At 37.7% G+C, this 20,368-nt stretch overlaps 1 protein-coding gene across 8 annotated transcripts in view; it reads right to left on the bottom strand.

Annotated features, from left to right (window-relative positions):
- PTPRK (protein tyrosine phosphatase receptor type K) overlaps positions 1 to 20,368 on the bottom strand; it is a 380,562-nt gene that overhangs the window by 149,426 nt on the left and 210,768 nt on the right. For all 8 annotated transcript variants that reach the window (XM_041423851.1, XM_041423846.1, XM_041423844.1 and 5 more), the window contains exon 7: positions 11,755 to 12,048. In XM_041423851.1, coding sequence (XP_041279785.1) covers positions 11,755 to 12,048 — 294 coding nt within the window. The remainder of the gene's footprint in view (positions 1 to 11,754; positions 12,049 to 20,368) is intronic.

Genomic DNA, 20,368 nt, shown 5'->3' on the forward strand with positions numbered 1-20,368 from the left:
TGAGACAGTCACTTGTGATATGTCTTGTTACACTGCCAGGTCATTTCTCTCTTCAGGGTCCTTAAATATCACCTGTCCAAGTTGACAATACACCTCTCCAATGATGGCATTACGCTTTGTCCCTTGCTAAATAGCTAGACGCTCACTTTACCAAGGATGAAAAGTCACACTTTACTTGCAGAAATTAAAATATTAGAGGCTGGACACTAGATTAGAGCTCTGCTTCCCAATGCTGCCTCTCTCCAAGGATGCTCAAACTGCAGTATCAAGACATCTCAATGTGCCCTGGCCCATGTCCTTCTTTATGCTCTTGTTTATCATAAAGGGGACTATTCCTAATGTTGCTAAATTCAAAGAAATTAATTGAGTTATTAAATTTTCAAACAACAAAATGTATATACAATGCATTTCATATGTTTAAAATGCCATCATGTTCACTGAGAGGAACTTCTATTACAGAAGCTGGAATGCTTCCAGTAGCAGCAACTGCTCTGTGCAGAAAACAACTCAGCAAACCCTGCTGAAAAAACAGACCTTTAGCACCAGAGACAAAAGAGTTTCTTCATGAGTTGCTAGTTCTATATTTAACCCCCACTACAAGTCCACATCAGATGGAGTAAGGCACAGCATGAAACACAGAAAGATGGATGGTGAGAATAACAGGCTATTTAAAGGCAGATTTTGTGCAATTCAGGGCTGAAAAAATAGATTGCAAATACTACATAAGTTTTCAAATTTTTTTTATGCAGCTATTGTTCTTTACTACAATTGCTGCATATTTGTTTCCTAGCCTGTGTTATGGTATAGACAGGCAGAAAGAAGCCTGCCCATCATACCTGAGCACTTCACACACACCTATCAGGACAGAATGGCTGCTCTTCAGAGATTAACATACATTGGCACATTTGTCTACGGACACAATAATGTAAAGTGTCCAAGAGATTAGCGTTAGGACAACAAAATGCATAACAGGAGCATCTGATATTTTCTAGTTTAAGTCTGTCCACAAGGCAGACTTTCAGAGTGCCCTGTGAGATTATGGCTTCCACAGAACCTGCACCCCATGGGATGCAGCAGCCCAGCTGAAGCCTCACCCGTGGGCCCACAGCATATCTATTTCTAACAGATCTTTAAATCACCTGGAGTCATCACAGAAATTACTGCACAGACTTAGAATTCCCACCTTAAACTTGCAAATCCTTTCTTAAACACAGAGACAGTAAGCTGATTTGTGAAAGCAATATTGAAGAGTGATAGCACCTTTTTCCCCACTGTGGGACCAGATCAAATTAACACAGGAGAAAAAACCCTACATTTGTGAACTGCCTTAATTTAATGCACATGACAACTAGTAAATTCAGGACTAAATAATTCAAAGAAAGGCATAAACATCATGGTTTATTGATTTCTACACAATTGTGTTGTTGTATGTATTTTCTCATTGTATAAAGTATCTGAATATGCCCCTCAGTTAAGTGACTATGAAAAATGTCTATCATCTTGTCTTTCAAATACACATTCCCCAACTTTTCCAAGTACTGCTAGGCAAGATAAGCCACATCTAAAAAAATTTTTACTTGTTTCTTTTCTGTAAAGACACTGTCTTATACTATATTCATCACCATATGAACTGCAAACCTACAAGCATATTATGCCATATGAATAATTTCTACAACATATTATTTGTTCCCTCATCCACTGTTTAGGCAGAGGCATCCATATTTCCTTTAAACTTTTAAATTCTGTTTAAAGGCTGAAGGGAAGGAATAGCTGGGGCTGAAGGGGGAGGTATGGTTGTGTTAAAAAAGGAACAAGAAAAACCAAACACAGAATGCTGAAAAAGAAAACTTTGTAATGGCAACCTAAGAAGTCTTTGAGGTGAAGTGGCAGACACACAGAAAAAAAGAACATGCTCAACTTGCATGATCCTTAATTATGGCTATTCAGCTGATAACAGACAAGGGCTAAGCCAGAAAAAAAACAATCAGGAATAAACTGATCTCCCCTGATTTCAATACAGTATGTTTGTTGCATTCTTTCCACACTCCCCATCCACCCCTTATTATATCAAGTCAACACCAAAAGTCAACTCTGCAAGGACTGACAAAGAGCTCTTGGTCACACTAAAAGCTGAATACAGACACTACATAAGTGATAAAACTTATCACTGAATGAATAAAAATTTCACCCCTTACATAAAAATAAAAATTACACCCCTTCATTGTATAAGATTGTCTACAAAATATTTAGTGTTCAGACAGATAAATCCATGACCTCATTGCAGCTAGCACAACAAAAGTAAGAAAAGTGCTTACTCTGAAAAAAAAAAAATCATGTGAGGTAAATAAATTTGAGAAAAATTACTGGGGAAACATTCATAGTCAACTCTGCTCTCCAAATAGAAACGAGATACCAAAGTGAACTTATTTGTCAAAGGTGATGCCAAAGGCCATAAACAGAGAGAAGGTTTCTTGAATTGCAGTTCTGCACTGTCTCCAAAGGTCATTACTTTAAGGAAATATGGTACAACTCAATTGGATTATTTATTTGTAATCATCTAAGCTACCACAGGTTGTGAACTGTGAATAGAGCACATCATATTCCCAGTGGGTGCCCATGCTCTGACATTTCAGCCTAATTGTTAGAGTTCATTTTGCAGACAAAAGAATGTACATTGTAAAATATATTTTCTCCAGTCCCTATCATTGAGCACAATTTCTCTAAAATAAAGGTAGTAAACTGCAAAATATGTACTTATAGTACTGTAAGAGTACCTGAAATGTTTAATTATCTGAATGATAATTTAGCATTTTGTCTTTTCCAAGGGTAATGAAGTAGCTTTTAGCAATTAATGACCTGAAAAACAAAATGCATAAAATGAAATTGTTTTTAAAGGTAACCTGAAATGAAAAATAATAGTATACAAAGGAATAAAAGGATTATGCAGTTGATTTGGAGATGTGTAACAGGGAAAATAAATTTCAACTCTCTGAGGAATTACTACCTAAATCATATCTGTATGTCTAAACTCAGTATTAATTCTGGTCACATCACATATAAACAACAAGATTTTGTTTCCAGATTTCAGCTTTCTGACAGAGATTTTTTATTTTGGTTTTTTAATCCTTCTGAAAACAAACTCTTGACAATGTCATGTGTTTAATTCCATAGAACAGGATGCTACCCAGATTTGGAGAGGGATTGGAGAGATGCGGATAAAAGACTTGGGTCAGAAGAAAACTAATTTGGTAAGCAATTTCAAGATTACATCTTCAAAAGCTTTAAAACATTCTCCAATGCTAAGGAAAGAGTGAGAAATTTTGCTCTGGTTTAAAAGGTAAGGACTATAGGACCTCTTCTAGTTCCAGTGCCTAAGTCTCAGCCTTAATGGTCCATGACTCTCAGAAGTCTTTTCCCTCTCTGTACATATAGCCTACTTTGTTTTTACTGCACTGCAAATGTTGTACTTGAAACATAGATAAGATTCAACCAATTCAAACCACTGTAAATTAGAACTCATCTTTTTTTCAAGTGGCTTTTTTTTCTACCAGTTTCATAATATTCTGTAATTTGTCAACTTTATCAAAGTTACATTGTCTTTATAAATTACATGGAACTGTTCCTGATAGGGCACAAAAAGAAGTGTTTATTCAATTAATCCATAAACCCAGTTTTAGATACATAAGCCAGTTCTTCTCCATTTGAGTTGATTTTATTCTGGCTTCTTAATCAAAATGCCTTATATCAAATTAAACGCATTAGAGAAGAACAATATCAGCTTTATTAACAAAATCTGTAATTTAATTTTTAAAAAATCAAGTTATTCTGACAAGAGCATTCTATACATCTGTTGACTGCCACTAATTGTATTACTTCCTTAATTCTTCATTAATCAAGCTTGGTATTGGCTGTTCCATTATTCTGTTCAGAATTAAAGTCAAGATGACAAGCTTTTAATTAGGTGAACCTGAGCCTCCATGTCAGTATTTTTAATGTTTGTTTTTCAAGTGATCTGGAGCTTTCTAGGACTGCTCCAGACTTTTATTTGAAAACAGCAAACAAAACCAGGTAACATTAAGAGCCTTGACAAGCCATTTTTAGGTTTCTGGACCTACTGATCATCTGAGGTGTAACTTGACATCATTGCTGCTTAATATGCTCCTCAACTCATTGCTAAAATGGAGGCTATTTAATTATCATTCCATACAAAAGCATCACATGGTCTATTCTCCCTCTCAGCACCACCAGGAGGATTTACTGAAAAATAAAGTGAAGAGAGTGAAATTCACTCAGTTCTGCTTCATGCAGTCTAGGTTCAAATTAGGTTAAAAGAATTATGCTGTTCACTATTGAAATGAAACAAAGTTTAAAAAAATAAAAAAAGCAAACAAGAATTAAATAAAAATCAAATATTTATCTAGCAGAAGAAAGCCCAAAGAATTGATGCCTATAAGAACCAGGGCCTTTGGGAAGAATGACATGATATCTCTTTGTAATGGCTTTGGAGAGAGGGGGGACAGGAAAAATATTGAATGGGGGGGAGAGGGAAAATATTGAATGCATTTGATAAATCTCATCAGCATCCCCTGCCACAGCACAGGCTGCTGGTACTGCTTTCCTCTTCCACCCTTCCACTCCTGCTACTCACAGCCCTTGATATCTAATTCACACTACTCTGCCAAAAGTGCCAAAAGAACTGAAAAATTAGTATGCTTCCAAAACACTTTAGTGCTGCAATGATCAGAGCAACTTAAAAAAACCTTATTAAAATTTTCCCTGATCAATTTTTAATAGACTGATGAATGAAAATACAATAAAAGCCAGTCCTAGAAGTTTGTTTTATTTACGTACTTACCAACTCTCAAACACTATAAAATTAATATTGCATTAATATTGATTAATTATGAAACCAAACGGAAGCATCAAACACACTAATCAATCATGGCAAAAAAAAAAAAAAAAATTCAGCTGAAATTAAAAATAGAAGGCTCAGTTTAAAAAAAGAGCTGCAGTCTTCTAAAAGGGAAATACTATCTCAACCTGCAGTCATGTCTTTAAGAAGCAGACACAGACCAAAAATCTGTTATCAGTTCCCCAACTTCGCAGAAGCTCTAATCAGGGTGTGAGTTATCTGGCCTGGGTGCACCCACAGCATTTTCAAGTGCTGCAATATGAATTATTGCCCACATCCATTCTTTTACAGCTGGAATGGGCACTGTGGATTAATGTACTGCAATATATTTTCTTGCCACAGACAGTGCTCCTCTCGGAAGTGTGATCTATTGACTAGTTACATGCACTTTGGATAAATCATGGCTGTCTCAGTGTGCCGTGGCAGGCTCTGCTCTGGGAAAAGCCACCAAACAAACCAAGGTGAGGCAAGACATGGAGAAATTGCTTGAGACAGGGGAGCTCTGTGTGGTGTTGGTAGCTGCTCCTTTTCCTCCTCCTGCCTCTACCACACAGTGAAGGGGTATCCTGACCTTGTGTCCTTCACCAAAAAGAGAGGCAGTAACTAACCAAAGTCTTTGAACCAAACCCTTGACTGATCAGGCTGCCAAGTGCCAATGAGCACAACCATATCTTGCTGTAGATTACTCATCCCTCCCTGCCCACACTAGAAACTTCAAAAAGAAGGCAGAAAAGGCCACTGCACACAACGGAGGTTTTGAAAAGTGGGTGGCCATGCTAGAGGAGTCCACTTACTCAGGTCTGCTATACTAATTCTAAGAGAAGAGCATCAGGGTGATTTACTGCTGAATAAGATACTATACCATAAAAAACTAGCCATGAACAAAATTCTTCCCAAAAATGAAGTATGAGAGAATTCAGGGAGCCCATGCCTTGTGTAACATGGCACTTGCAATGTTGCAGGAAGAGTTTCCAGTTAGTGCAGAGGGAACTTGCAGCTGCAAGTACCATATAAATGATACTAAGCAAGGCTGAATACAGCGAACAAAAAAATTTGAAAACTAATTCAGGGGAGGTCAGTGTCTGAACTTGCAGTTTACTGCCAATTCAACTGAGTCATCAGCATTGCACTCCTTTGAAAAAGAGGATACCATGCTTAATTTACACAATCTGACAAGAACTTGGCTGGGCAGTCTGCCTGGTCTCTTGCTAGGTAAGTCAGATGCACTAGAGTCCTTTCTTATGGATATAAGCATCATTAGAATTCTATATGTGGTATGGGTAGCTCAGCAGTGGCAAGCAGCACAATAAGCAGAGCATGGTTGCTGGTGCCAGATGATGATCCAAATCAGATAGCTCTTCTACAGGATACCTTCTCAATAACAATTCTAGTATTCAGTCTTAACAGGAATATAATGAAGTTCCTCAGTCCAGACTTTGTCCATTGTTTTAATATCTCCCTGCTCCACCTCCCCATATAGAATCCGGTTGGCAAACCTATATGGAACAAGACTGGTGCATTTGGAATCCGATAGCAAGATCTTAAATGGTTCCAATTGCTAACTGGCCAAAAGCCCAGGAACAGTCACAAGTGCCAAACACACTTGTAAAAACAACAGCAACTTATAAATATTGGTGTAATGAGGGCTCTTCTGGAACGACAAATGTAAAATCATTTTTAAAATATATTAATTTAGTTTCAAATTGTTAATCTTTAGTTTATCCTTAAAATGCATTCAAACTATAACCAACAAAAATATGAGCAATAAAAACATGTAATTTAAGCACTTAAAATGTATTCATGTTGTCCTTGAAGTTATAGTCTAAGTCCGTAATAATACCTACTTTGAGGGACAGAAGATAAAAATTCTGCTTGAAACATGAAGGCAGCTGTTTTTCTGTAAAGGTAAAAATTTCTCTCTGTCACCATTGGAAAAAAAAAAAGGTTGAAAATCATGCATTTATCTGTACTTTTATTAGCTTTTAAAGTTTTAACCAATTGCAGTTGCACTACTGCAAGGGACTCTGATGAAGAATACAGCTTATCTGTTCAGTGCTGTATATTCCAGGAGCCTCCTGTGATGTTGACTACCCAATTTTACAAACATTTTGCCTCATATTCCAACATTCTAAATTCTCTTGTACAGCACACTTCAAAGCCTACAAAACCAGGTCCCCGCCCTGAACCCTCTGTCTTGGCTCTGCAAGAGTAAAAGGTAATAAACACGGAGTGAAGTAGCGCTGTGCACATCCCAGATCAGCACACCCAGATTCTATACTGCAATGTACCTCTCACTCCAGTCATTTAAAAAATAATTTACAATTTTTATGTAACCACAACAACATTTTAGTTCTCCAGATGGCCATGCATGGTCACTTTCTCAATGGCAACCTTTCTGGGGTCCCTCTGCTATAAATCCCAAGACAATGATCAAAAGCCTTTGAGCTTCCTTTTGTTTTTCAATGTTTTTCCATGCTTTGGTTTTTTTCTTTGTTAGAGGAGAACTCAGCAGTATCCGGCACTCTGTGTATATTGTTTTTGAAATTAATACATGTAGAAACTGTACACAAACATTCTGCACTTGAAAAGGCAGCAGAAAGCAGCTCAGCTCCCAAGCCTTCAACTGCAGGTGTTCATGTGCCAGAATTGCATCGCTGAGCCAACATCTCCTGCTCTGGTGCCTTGAGGCTGACTGTTACCAATAGCAGGTCTCTGTGACAGATAAAGATTTTGAACAATGAACTAACAAGAATGACAATAGCAATAATAATAATAATATCATTGATAAATATTTTTCCTTTCTCACCTCTGCTAGAGCTATAAAGCTTCCCCCCGTCCTTACTCATTTCATTATCAAGACCAAAAAAATGAAAACACACAGCACTCTTTTCTCCAACTGTTTTACAATTCTTCATGTTTTTCTGAAAAATCGCACCTTGTGCTGAACTTCAGTAAAGTAGGAGCAAGCAATTCCACTGTGTACGTATATTAAGCTCTGGACAGGCTGAACTATTGACCTCCTTTGCCGCCAAAATATCAGTTAATCATAAAACTGAGTGGTGAGCTGTTACTCAGAAGCAGCAGCCAACATTAAGAGAACAACTTCTAATTTAGAGTTGAAAATCAGGCTACGTGGACAATTTTAGATTATCACGTATTTCCTACACCCTGCCCCTCTCCCCCACCCCCTCAAGGGAAGAAAGGCAAAAACAACTCAGAGGATTCGCTTGGAAGGACAACACACCCCAGAGCCACAGAAAACAGCCTTAAGGATTACTTCTGGTTAATGTGTGACCCTCTGCCTTTTGTTTTGGTGTTAGAATCATGGAGAAGTGAATAATCTGAGCAATGACCCCAGGCAAGAAGTGAAGTCAGAATGAAATAAAGCTCAGGTGCCCTGTGACTATGGAGGGGGAGCCAGTACCTCTCAGCATCAGCAGCTGGGAACACAATGCCTTGGTCATACCATCTTGGGTGGTGCTTAAAAGAGGAAATAACAAACCACACACCTGGCTCTTACAGAGGGTCACGTTAAGAAAATAGTGTTTTGCTTCAAATGTTTCAGGCTTCAGTCATTTAAAAACACTCAGTGGTTTCATATATTTGATTGCTCAGCACTATCTTTAATCACAGACTGATAAAACAACACATCTAACAAAATGCTTTAGCTTCGGCACAGGAAAGATTACCTGGGAAATGCCGGGTAGACAAACAGGCTGTCAGAGGACTTAACCAGTGGAAGAATTATCCCTTCATTAAAGAACAATTTTGTTTAGCATCAGTGGAAACATTTAGTAAATGAGTCACCAGACACTAGTTTTGCTATGAGGAAGACAGAAAATGATCTAAATACCTAATAATAAAAGTGCTCATATGACAATGAGGTAAGTATGATCATCATTCAAATCACTAAGGAGTAGAATACATCTTCAGCAAAGCAGAGGACAACTGATCAATAATATGTTATAAACAAATAGCATGAAATTATAAATACTGAATGAATTAGGTATTTTAAACTTCATTTGAAAACAATGCTGACATTTGCTTAAGCATTAAACAGAAAGCAGAGTAATAGCTTATTCTCATTTTTTTTTTCAGTGAGTTTGCTGTTGCTGCTTGGAATGTAAACTTTAATCCTTACAATCTCATCAGATCAACATTCACTAATAAACACTTTTTAATCTGTATAGAGAGCAGTCAAACTTCATGTTAAAAATTCATTTATTTTCCACCATTCCATCTGATACTGAGCAGATAATCAATTCTAACTTGTTTTAGAATTTGAACTAATATATATAAAACTTGTGAAAAGAAAAAATTGACAAAGAAAATTGACAGAAAAGAGAGTATCTGTCTGAAAAATAAGTGAGCTTGTCAGAAATGAGAATTAGGAATAATTGAAGAAACTCCAGAAAGAAGATATTGCTGCAGAGATGTCATTTAATATAGCAGAGTAAATCACCTGCCAGTCACTGGTACAATACCAGCAGCAGCAGATACTGCAGGGTGAGATATTCCATTATTACCTTTACCTTTTCTTATAAATATTTTCTTTGGAAGAGACTAATTTTGATGTTTATAATTTGCCTTTTAAAAGCAAAATATAAGTATATACAACAACTAAAAAAATTATATTGATGAGGACCTGGAGTTATCAATCAGAAGCCTTGGGAGAACACTGCAGAAAAGGAAGGTCTGTCTCATTTTCCAGACAGGTGAGGAGGCAGCAAGGCATTCAATCTGGTTCTGTCCCTGACTCATCCCTGGTGATGTGCACAATATTTCAGTCTTCATAAACCCTTGCTGACACACCTTCTTCTAGCTGAAACTAACTAGTCATAACAATTATTTGCTTTCACTTTAATGAAATAGGAAGAATCAGCTTCATTGCAAGGTAAACAGCTTAAAATTTTATTATTATTAAAATTATGCACACTGTCACAGAAAGTGTAGAATTTTATTCCCAAGTATTTTCTTGATCTGCTTAATTGCATAGTGGATTAAATTGAGTTGAATTTTTTTCCCTCAAGCCAGACTAGATTTTGGAGACTTATATGTGAGTGTTATATTAAAAAAAACCCCAAAAATAAAACCACACCCACAATAACAAGATTTCCCCTAACAGGTTTCTAAAAATATGTCACACAATTATTTCCTTTCCCACTAAAATTCTTTACTCTGTCACAACCTGGGTAAATTAAATGATATTTTTTCAAGTGCTAGGAAAACAACCTGAACATTTCAATTTGCTAGTCTCGCCTCAGCCTCTTTAAAACAGCAGCAGTTTTCCAATTCCTACTTTTTCAGACGCATGTCTAAGCCAATTCTGTGCAATAAACCAATACTTTAACCTTACTTAGATTTCAAAGACCGACACCTTAACTGAGATAGACACATAGATTTTTCTACTTCACTGGAAAGACAGACTAAATTATAAATACAATCACAAACTCCAAAAGGTGCCTTCCGTAAGCTGGTCTTACTCCAGCTTCATGTATCAGCTTCTGACAGTACTGGGAGCAACTTTAAAAATGATCCTCTAATTTTCTGGAATTCATACCCACTGACCTAGTCTGCTAGAATTCCTGGCTTCTGGTCCAGGCCCTGACACTGTTTCTTAAGTAAACAAAGTGAGTGTTCATCCACCACAGATCTGTCTTCAACTTGTGAAAAATTATTTTTATTTCTGATTCACATGTGCACATATATACATGACACATGGAAACCTGAGACTCCACCTTGTCCTTCTGACTACTTTAATTTGATTGTGAATAGATGGTTATCAGCACTCTTTGCTAAATCAAATACTGTGCCAACTTCAAAATACTGTCAGGCCCTAGAAGACTTGAGATTAGGAGGGAAAACCCCACGATTTAATTTATGCTTGTTTTCCTCACAGTCTGAGATTCAAATCTATAATATTTTTCCCCTGCAAAAATGAGATGTAGGGATTATCTTTTTTCTTGTGAAATCTGAGATTAAAATAACTTTAAGTAGCTTTGGAAGGAACAGCATATAACACAAGTTGACAGTGCTTAATCTTCTTGGTGCTGGCCATGCAGGGGCACTCTGAGAAACAGGAAGCAGACTGCAGGGCTCAGCAGCACATGATTTTGGTAACAGAAGTCAAAAAAGGAGAAAACACTCTATTTGTATTTTCAATTGTATTCTACAATTTAGAGAGCCCTAGAATATCCTGAGTTGGAAGTGACCCACAATAATCATTGAGTCCTACTCCCAGTCCCGCACAGGAGAGCCCCAAGAGTCACCATGAGCCTGAGAGACTTGTCCAAGCACTTCCTGAACTCTGGCGGCTTGCTGCTGTGACAACTTCCCTGGGGAGCAGTCATAGCTAGAGATTTTAGTTCTTGGAGATTCTGTCAGGCTGTACCTAACTGTTTGGGAAAAGACAAACTATGCAGAAGTACACTACTTTTTTTTTTTTTTCATTTTTCTATTTCGTAAACATATCCTTTTTTGCCATGAAATTTGCTTTATGTGCAAGTTTGCTTAAAAATTGAAAATACGAAGCTGAAGGTGAAGAAACAAGGAGGTCAGAACTTTCCAGAAATCAAGAGGTCCTCTTTCTTACATGATGAGAAGCAAAATGTTTTCTTAGATTTCTAATTTCTCGCTTCCTAACCTACCCTCCAAGGATTAGCAACCTAAACAATGACCGGGCAAAGTAGAGCACACAGCAAATCCTTACTGATCCAGAAACTTGGGGATCCTGTGGGTGTGAAGAGAATCCTCTTAATTAGCGTCAAAGGGCCTGCCAATCAATTCAACCATAAAGTAAACAGTTTTGGGTTTTTTGTTAATTTTTCCAGAGCAACACTCACCAGCACACTTGGTCCTAGTGATGAGTGGTGGTCCTGGCTGCCCCGTGCCACCTTCGCCAGGGCGAGTGAGCAGGACCCGAATCTCATATTCGGTGTCAGGGTCCAGGTGCCAGAGCTTGTACGTTGGTGCATTCACAGCGTGGGTCTCAGTCCAAGTCCCAGATGTCATCCGGTACTCCACTTCTTTCAGGATAATGGGGCCATCCCCAATGATGGAGTTGGCATTCAGCTGGATGAGCAAGTACGTGGGCCCAACGCCCAGCAGCTGCGGGGGTGCTATCGGCCGAGGCGGCTCTGCAGGGGAGACAAAAAATAAGGCAGCGATAAAACAAAAGCTGGAAAATGCACTAAGAGGAGGGCTCTCTACACAGAAAGTTATCAGAGTTTGGTCAGCAAAGATTCCAAACCACAGAAACAAATTCAAACTGACATCAGGGAAGAAGAGCTGAGGAGAATTTCAGCTGATGGAAGTGATGCACTACTGGCATCTGCTCAATGCTGTGTTTTCCTCTTAAAAATCTCAGCTAGAGACTACAAAATCCTGTCTGATTTATATATTGCTGCTGCTTGAGGTTTTTTTTTTTCAGAAAAAAAACTATGCTCATTTATATAATTTACTCCACCAACAACTTGAAATTTTCTTTTATTGGCTGAAGCCACATTTGCACATTCCTTATAGAAAGAGCTGCAAGAGATGATACACTACTCCTGCACAGAATATTCTTAAAAATGAGTACCACTGCAGTTAATCTGAAACCCACTGGATGCAGTTAGGGAAAACGATACAGATGCCTATTACAGGCATTCAGAATACTCAGAACTGAGCAAAGCTGCCAGGAGAATGACAAAATAAAGACACATGGAAACAATGTACAATATTTTATTCTTTAGTAAGTTACTACTGATTTTGAAACTTGAACAATAGGATGTTGTTGCCTTTTGTCATCCTCTCTTCTCATCAGCTTCTGCCTGCCTACATATTTCAATGCGGCTGCAAAGTGAAAAAGGTAATGACAGACCAAACACAAAGAGGTTGTCCCCCTTACCCTGAGAAATGTTAACATAGAAAGATTGCCTCAGCATGATTTATTTTAAGAAACAATCACAAGCAACATGTATTTTTCTAATAAAATGAATTCACTGATAAACACGGAAGGTTCATTTTCATTCCAGATGGCTCATATTTCAGCTAATTTGTTTCAGTTAATTAGGCAACAATGCTAAATTCAGTGCACGCAGGGGTTTCTCAAAGCAGCAATGCAGAACTAACAAATCAGCAACTCTAAGCAGGTAGAGGGGATCTCATGGCCAGTATAATAAAAATAACTTTTAACCCTGGACCATAAGATTTCCCTAGCAGGGAACCCTTACATTCTACATACCAGAAATTAAGACCCAGATGCATTGCACGTATTCTGCCTCCCAGGGATGATCCACCAGTGTAAATGACAGAACACATGGTGAGGAGTGATGGACCTCCTTTGACATCCCATAATCCCTGCATGATGAAGTTCAGCCCCTGGTTCTGCCTTCTTCCCTTCCAGGTATCACAGCTTACTCCAAACAGTATATTTACCAGCTCTATAAGCAACCAAGTTTCCCAGATTTTGGCACATATCTTGAGAACTTTTTTCTAAATTAGCTGCTTCTCAAACCACTCAGTTTGGAGACCAGGGAGTCTGTAGCCATGCCACAGTGGCTGTAATGCGAGATAATTTTTTCCTCCCAGAGTGAAAGGTGAGTGCTCCAAGGTGTTGCCATTTCTGCTTTAGGATATAAAAACTATAAAAAGTACCTCAATTAATTATTAACCTCTTACCCTTCTTTGGCAATATATGTGCTTATGAATTAATTTAGATCCCTACCTGCATCAAAGCTCAGAAATGCAACTGGCCATAATGAGGGCAGTTTATTTGCTGTGGAGCTAACATATTAAATGTCCAACTAATGTATTCGAAGGTCAGTGTATATTATAGCAGAAAACATCATCATTGATGAGCATGATGCACTACCAACTCCAAGTTATAAACTTCTAAAACATATGGCTATGTTTAGAAGTACACACTTTGATTAAGAGCTGGATTATCACAAATAAAACCTCACATTAATGAGGCCATTGCCTATTAAGTTTTTATGTAAAGAAGTAAAGCACATTCTTATATTAGCATACGCATTTTGTTTTTAAGCTCTTGAGGCCAAGGAGACTTATTTATAAAGTCTCTCCCAGTTCCAATAAATTATGCATGAATTTTAATCAGTTAGCAAATGAACAAGTAATTGTTCTGCAGCATTATTAATATTCTTCATAATATAATATACTATCAGAACCAGAGGTGAGGTGCAGGCAGAAATCCCAAAAGTACACTAAGTATCAACTGAAGCATGCAATCCCAATATACCAGGATAAACTTTTCTGATGTTACCCAATTAGCTTTCTATTAATTATTCCCATTCATTATTCTACAACTACATCTCCAATTATAATTTGAAATCACAATTTCCTTTTGTATACACAGCAACCCGAAACTTTTACAGTTTAAAAATTGCCATTGATAGCTAAAAAAGATAGAACAAAGCCATTATTAATGTTTTGGTTGCCATTCCCATATAAAATACCACACATATCAACAATACTTTTCTTTCAGTGAGTTTTAAAACCTAATTTATATCCTTTGAGGAAGCATATTTTGCTGGCTTTTTTTACCCCAGCAATCTAGGTCCACCTGTAATAAATAATCCAGTTTCAGAGTGCCCTGAGAAGACAGTCTGCCAAAAATGAAAAACTCTTACATGAGGCACGAAAAATAAAAGGAGATGCATGAAAAAGGACCCTAAAGAAAATCACCCTCTCAGAAGTTTGTTCTGGCTTATAAACAACATCAAAACTCAGCTTCAGCCCAGCCAGGTGATGGCGTAGATGTTCAGAGCCTGGATTAGAGGTAAAATTGCAGGGAGTTGAGGCTTACCAGGTACCCACCACAGCAGCTTTCCTCCTGCCTGGCCCTGTCAATGTGCTCCAATGCAGGTCGCCCCTGCTCAGATGCATTTTGTGGCTTCCAGTCACCCAGACCCAAAGCCAGGTGAGGCAGTACGGTGATGTCCCTCCACCCTCCCCCTCCCTTGATCATTGCAATCCAGCCAGAGAGCTGTGCCCTTTATTTCTGCCGAAAACAACCAACCTTCCTCAATTATTATGAGGAGATACGGCTAAGTATTCCCAGTATTCCCAACAAACAATTTTCCTTGAGCTCAGTTCCCCTTTTCTCATCCATAAACTCTCTGTGAAATCCATAAGGTTCTAAACCATAATTTATGAAAAAATATTTCAATTCATAGATGGTTTAACTCATCACTAGAATCACAGTTTTAATAGGTATTTAAGATACACTAAAAAGTTTGATCAAAGACCCTGCAATGGTGAGTTTCATTTCTTCCTTTGCTAAGCACAAAATTTAAGATTCCTTATCCAATGTAACCAGTTTAATTACCAACTCATTTTCTGTCTATATTTTTAGCCAGTGTATAAAAGTGTTAAATCTGATTAAATCCTTCCAGTTTTCACAGCCACTAACATCTCAGAAAGGCTATAGTAAAAGACCACTTGTACATCTACAAGATATTAAATAAATGAAAGTGTTTTCATGCATAGCATGTTGCAGTATTTGGTCAGCTCTGGTTTTGACATAAAATGCCCACAGCTAAGGTAATAAAAAATTAAGACTGACATTTCATCAGTACTAAGTTCTCATTCTGCTGAGCTACTAGCAGTACATTATGCTCACATCAGTATGTATATGACATTGTATATTAAATGTAGTGTGATATTTAGGCACCAATGACTAGAATAAGCATGCAACTTCAACCTCCTCTACCAGTCTTCCTACAGTTAAGTGGTTGTGTCATATTTTTAATATGAACCATTGGATACAAATAATTATGCATTCACAGGCAGAAAAAGCAACCAGAAAAGGTCATTAATGTTATAAGTATAGTAACTAATATACATAATATTTCCAATATTCTCAAGCCATATATGCATACATTGCCTTCCAAGATTAAACACTTCCTAAGTTTAAAACAAAGGAAGGTAGTTTCATTTGTGTCTTACTGGCAATTGTATACTGTTGATGATCAGTTCAAAGCAAAACATAAAAATAAACCAGAATCCTACATATTGTTTGTTCCATGTTGGAGAAAAAGCTGATACTGGAGGCATGCCTGATAAAATCTTATTTTCAAATCTTTTTTACAAGAGTCATGTTTTGCTGAGCATAACGTGTACCACTTGTAAGAGGTTATTGCTAGACAGCACATAGCCTGAACACTCAGAGAAGGTGCTTGCCTTCATCCACTCCCATCCTGTACTTGTGCCTTGTACAGGACCTGCACACATTGATGCTGGGCAGTGATAGCTTGCAAGTCCCCTCCACTCATGCACACACTGTTCCTTCCCTCTGGTGACAGCATGTTCAGCTTGCTCTGTGAAATATCTCACACCAAGCCATACATTTGGTACCCCGATGAGCATCAACTGCTTAACCCAATACACACAAGGGTAATCACAAAAAGTTTAATTTTTACAAGTATAACAAAGCATTCATTCATTACAAGAAGACCAACATCAGCCTCACCTCCCCAGAAACTAAAATTGATTTTTTAATTACACCATAAGCTATCAAGAAAGTAGGACAACCAAAATACAAAGTTCCTTTAAAATTTGTCATAATTCACAGAAACAAAAATATAAAGTCATGTAAATACAGCAAATACTGGATGTTCTAGGGAGTACAGCAAAAATGTCTCCACAAGTGACTCAAAATTGACTCAGCTCCCACCTAACTCACTTCCTCTTCTAGGAAAACTTTTTGCAAAGCGGTTTAAGCATGCCTGCATATTTCTTACAAACTCTCTGGTTTTCTAGCTGAATTTAGCTGAGGTTCAGTGCCTGACCCACACTGGCTATGCCTCGTTAGAGCACAATTTTTGCCATAGGAAGCCCTGTGAGACCTGGGGCCCCAGGCGTGAGACACTCAGGCAATATGAGACACTCAAGGCAGAGAGGAGTAAGGGGTAAATCCCTGCTTGCCAGGAGCTGGACCTGTGGAGAAACGTGCCTCTGCACTGGGCTCCAGATTGCACATGGAGATACCATGGCAAAGCTGCATCAGAAGACCCATGGCATGGGAGCACAAGGGCGTGGGGAAGCAGGCTGCCAATTCCTTCCAAGAGCTACACTGCTTCAGTACTCTTTGTGTACTGGAAGATTACATACTGCTCTAGACATCCATGTGCTTTAAAAAGCATTGAAAACCAGAAGAAGTATAAATATTTGTTTAAAATTTGGAGAACATGAATGACTTTTAGAAGAAAAAGTGATGGCAGTCAAGTACTAGCAGGAAAACAACATTCTCAGTCTTAAAAGCAGGTTAATCTAGCAGTAAAAAAGAATTAACAAGAAGTAGTGACCACAAACTTAAATTTAAATGGAGTATTAAGCCACAAATGGAAAAATGAGAATAGTAACTGAAGAACAGTAACAGTAGGAAATTCTGCATTTTCTTAATTACAGGCTGGGGGAAAAACAGAAGTTGATTCTCATACCTAAGAGTCCAAAGAAGTACAACTGAAAGAAATTATGCCGTCATGAAGGTGGTGACAAAATGAATTATAAAAGGTTTGGAAATAAAAACAAACCATGGAGGCTTGGAGCCCAAAAACTTGGGGGGTTTTTTGGTGGGTTTTTTGGTTGTTTTTGTTTGTTGTTTTTGTTGGGTTTTTTTTGTTTGTTTGTTTTGTTTTGTTGTTTGGTTGTTTTTTGGGTTTTTTTTAAAAATCATTCTGCATATGCCACTGTCATACTTTCTGAAAAATCCCTTCACCACGATTTTTTTTCTCCTGGGAAGCTGAGAAGCCTCAGAGAGGAATGAAAACAATAATTATCTAATTGCTTCTCCCTGTTTTGCTGCTTTGGAACATGGTCTGGAGTTTGTTTATCAACTGGTCATTGTTTGATTGGTTTCACGTGAATTCTTTTAACTTAATGCCCCCTCACAGTCACGCTGTGTTGAGACTCTGGGAGCAGTCACGAGTTTTCATTTTTCATTGTTGTTAAGCCTGCTGACGTATCCTTTCTCTATCTTTAGTATAGTTTTAGTATAGCATTCTTTAATATAATATAATATCATAAAACAATAAATTAGCCTTCGAAGAACATGGAGTGAGATTCATCAATTTCTCCTCTGTCCTGGGGATCTCAGAAACTGCCACATGCATGTGGCAAATATTTAATACAGACTAGAAATATTTCATTCAGCTCTCCAAAATTGTAAGGAAGTACTGCTCTGACAGGAGAATTTCAGACAAATAAGTTATTTTGGACTTGGCCTATCTGCAAGGACACCTCGCTGTCATCTACACTGACAGCAGCCTGACAGGACCTGCCACCCCTCAGCACCAGTACGAGGTGTATTAACACAAACAGGGGACTTTGCCAACTAAGGGGAAAGCATTACAGAAAACACTACTTGCCTGATAAGAAATTCTTCTGCTCAGTTAAAAAACAGATTAAATGCAGAGGACTGAAGGATGCCAAGCTGAAAGCACAGACCTGAAGAACAGCAGAGGTATCGTGCACCTTAAAGTCACAGAAAGCCTCTGCAGTTTATTTTTAAATTTCCAAAAAGATCTTAAGTTTTCTCTTTCTGTGCATGACAGACTACACTCACAGCTGAGTCTATCACACTATAAGCTCCATCTTTAATGAGTAGTTTGGTCCTTAGCGGTTTTGCTGAATAACAAATATGCCTCAGATGGTTTGTGCAACACATTGAGGACAGTTCAGTAATGGAAAATGAGCAGTCTCCTTGGCTTCTGAAAATCAGGAAATACAAAAAGACTGGAAAAAAACCCAAAGCCAAAAAACCAAGAATGTGGCATATTTTCTTTTTCAGCATTATTGAAAACACACCTCTAGGCCTACATTGCTCCAAGACCTAACCACTAATCAGATTTCACATGGAAAGTCCAATAAACAAAATTATATCAGGACAGTGTTAACCACCCAATTCATATGTGCAGACACACACCCAGCCTTAGGTGAGAAATGCTGCTATGAGGGACTTAGTTCATGGGATTCTTGCCTGAACACTACACAGTGGCACTTGCTTTTCGCACCTCAGCAGCCCACCTTATTCTTGTGACAAAGGAGAAGAACAAGTGCAAGCTTATTCTCAGCCAGACATACTATACATCAGCTACATAGATTACTCCTGCCCAAAAGATACAATGCATCTGAAAAATGTCAGAATAAAGGCGGATGAGCTTGACTGCTGGGCAGGGCACATTGCAGAGGCTGCAGGAAGGCACACTTTCTTAAAAAATCTGCAACCTTCAAAATAACTCACCTCAGAGAAGTTTTACAATCACCTCCACTACTGCAAGGCTAAATGCTGCTGAGAGATTAACACAATAAAAACCCAACCAGCTGCAAGTCTTTTGGACTCTTGGTCATTTAATTAATAATTCCCCAAGCCATCAGTTGGCATTTTGATTTGCTCATAAACTCATTCACCATTTTTTTAAATAAGTTTATTTATTTTCTTTTTTTCCTCACAGTGGACAAAATTTTCTCTCTATTTATCAAGTTTTACCCATTTTAAGCCCTTTTCTACATGGCTAACAATTGTACATTGTCAATTTTTTTTTTCTGATAGGAATATTTCTATTGCTCCCATCTTTGTGTTCTACAGCTAGCTTGGAGAAGGCTGTACTGATGAGAAGGCAGACTTTTTCATAAAAATAACTAACTTTGATATATTACACCATCGAATGACTTTATGTAGAAATAAGACGGCTTTTACAGTGAAGTGTTCTATGTAGCTACAGGCCTGCCTTTACCTAAAACAAAAAAAAAACAAAAAAAAGAAAAAAAAAAAAAAAAAAAAAAAAAAACCCCAAAAATAAAACAACAAAAAAACCAAACTCCAACACAATCAAAAACCAATTCCGACTTATCTCAGCTGCTTTCCTGTGACCATAAGTGTTGGTGGCTGCACGGAGAAACTTAAACAGCTCACGATCTATGATTCTGCTATAAAGGTTTTCCTCAAACTCTTTTTTCTTTCTAATTTCACTTATGCAGACTTTATTTCTGTGACTTTATAATAGAATTTATCACAATTGCACAGTATTTGGCACTAGCTGCTAGTCCAGAGGTTGAGACACAATACCTACAAAATGTTACATTTTAATTAAGAGAGTTAGTTGTCTGGAACAAAAAAACTCATTCTAAGTAATGGCTTAGTGACCAGGTGGTATCAAGTGATTTATCCAACTCTCTTCAGAGAGTTTGCAAGACCATTTTCATTGTCTTTTATTACTTGAAGTGGAAAAACTGAAAGGATCAATTTTAAATAAACATTAAAAATAAGTATCTATAACATTGAAATTCAGGTAACTACCTAGAGAATCAGTCACTGGAGAAAAAACTGCAACAAACAGAAATGGCAAATTGAACAGTGAGCTCACAGTACTGGCTTAGGTAGGGTACTGACATATTTCAACATAATATCTCTAATTTGGGGTCTGCAAACAGGAATAGTATGTCACAAGCTCA

Source organism: Onychostruthus taczanowskii, unplaced genomic scaffold (genome assembly GCF_017590055.1).
Source record: "Onychostruthus taczanowskii isolate IOZ18803 unplaced genomic scaffold, ASM1759005v1 scaffold8, whole genome shotgun sequence".
Classification (NCBI taxonomy): domain Eukaryota; kingdom Metazoa; phylum Chordata; class Aves; order Passeriformes; family Passeridae; genus Onychostruthus; species Onychostruthus taczanowskii.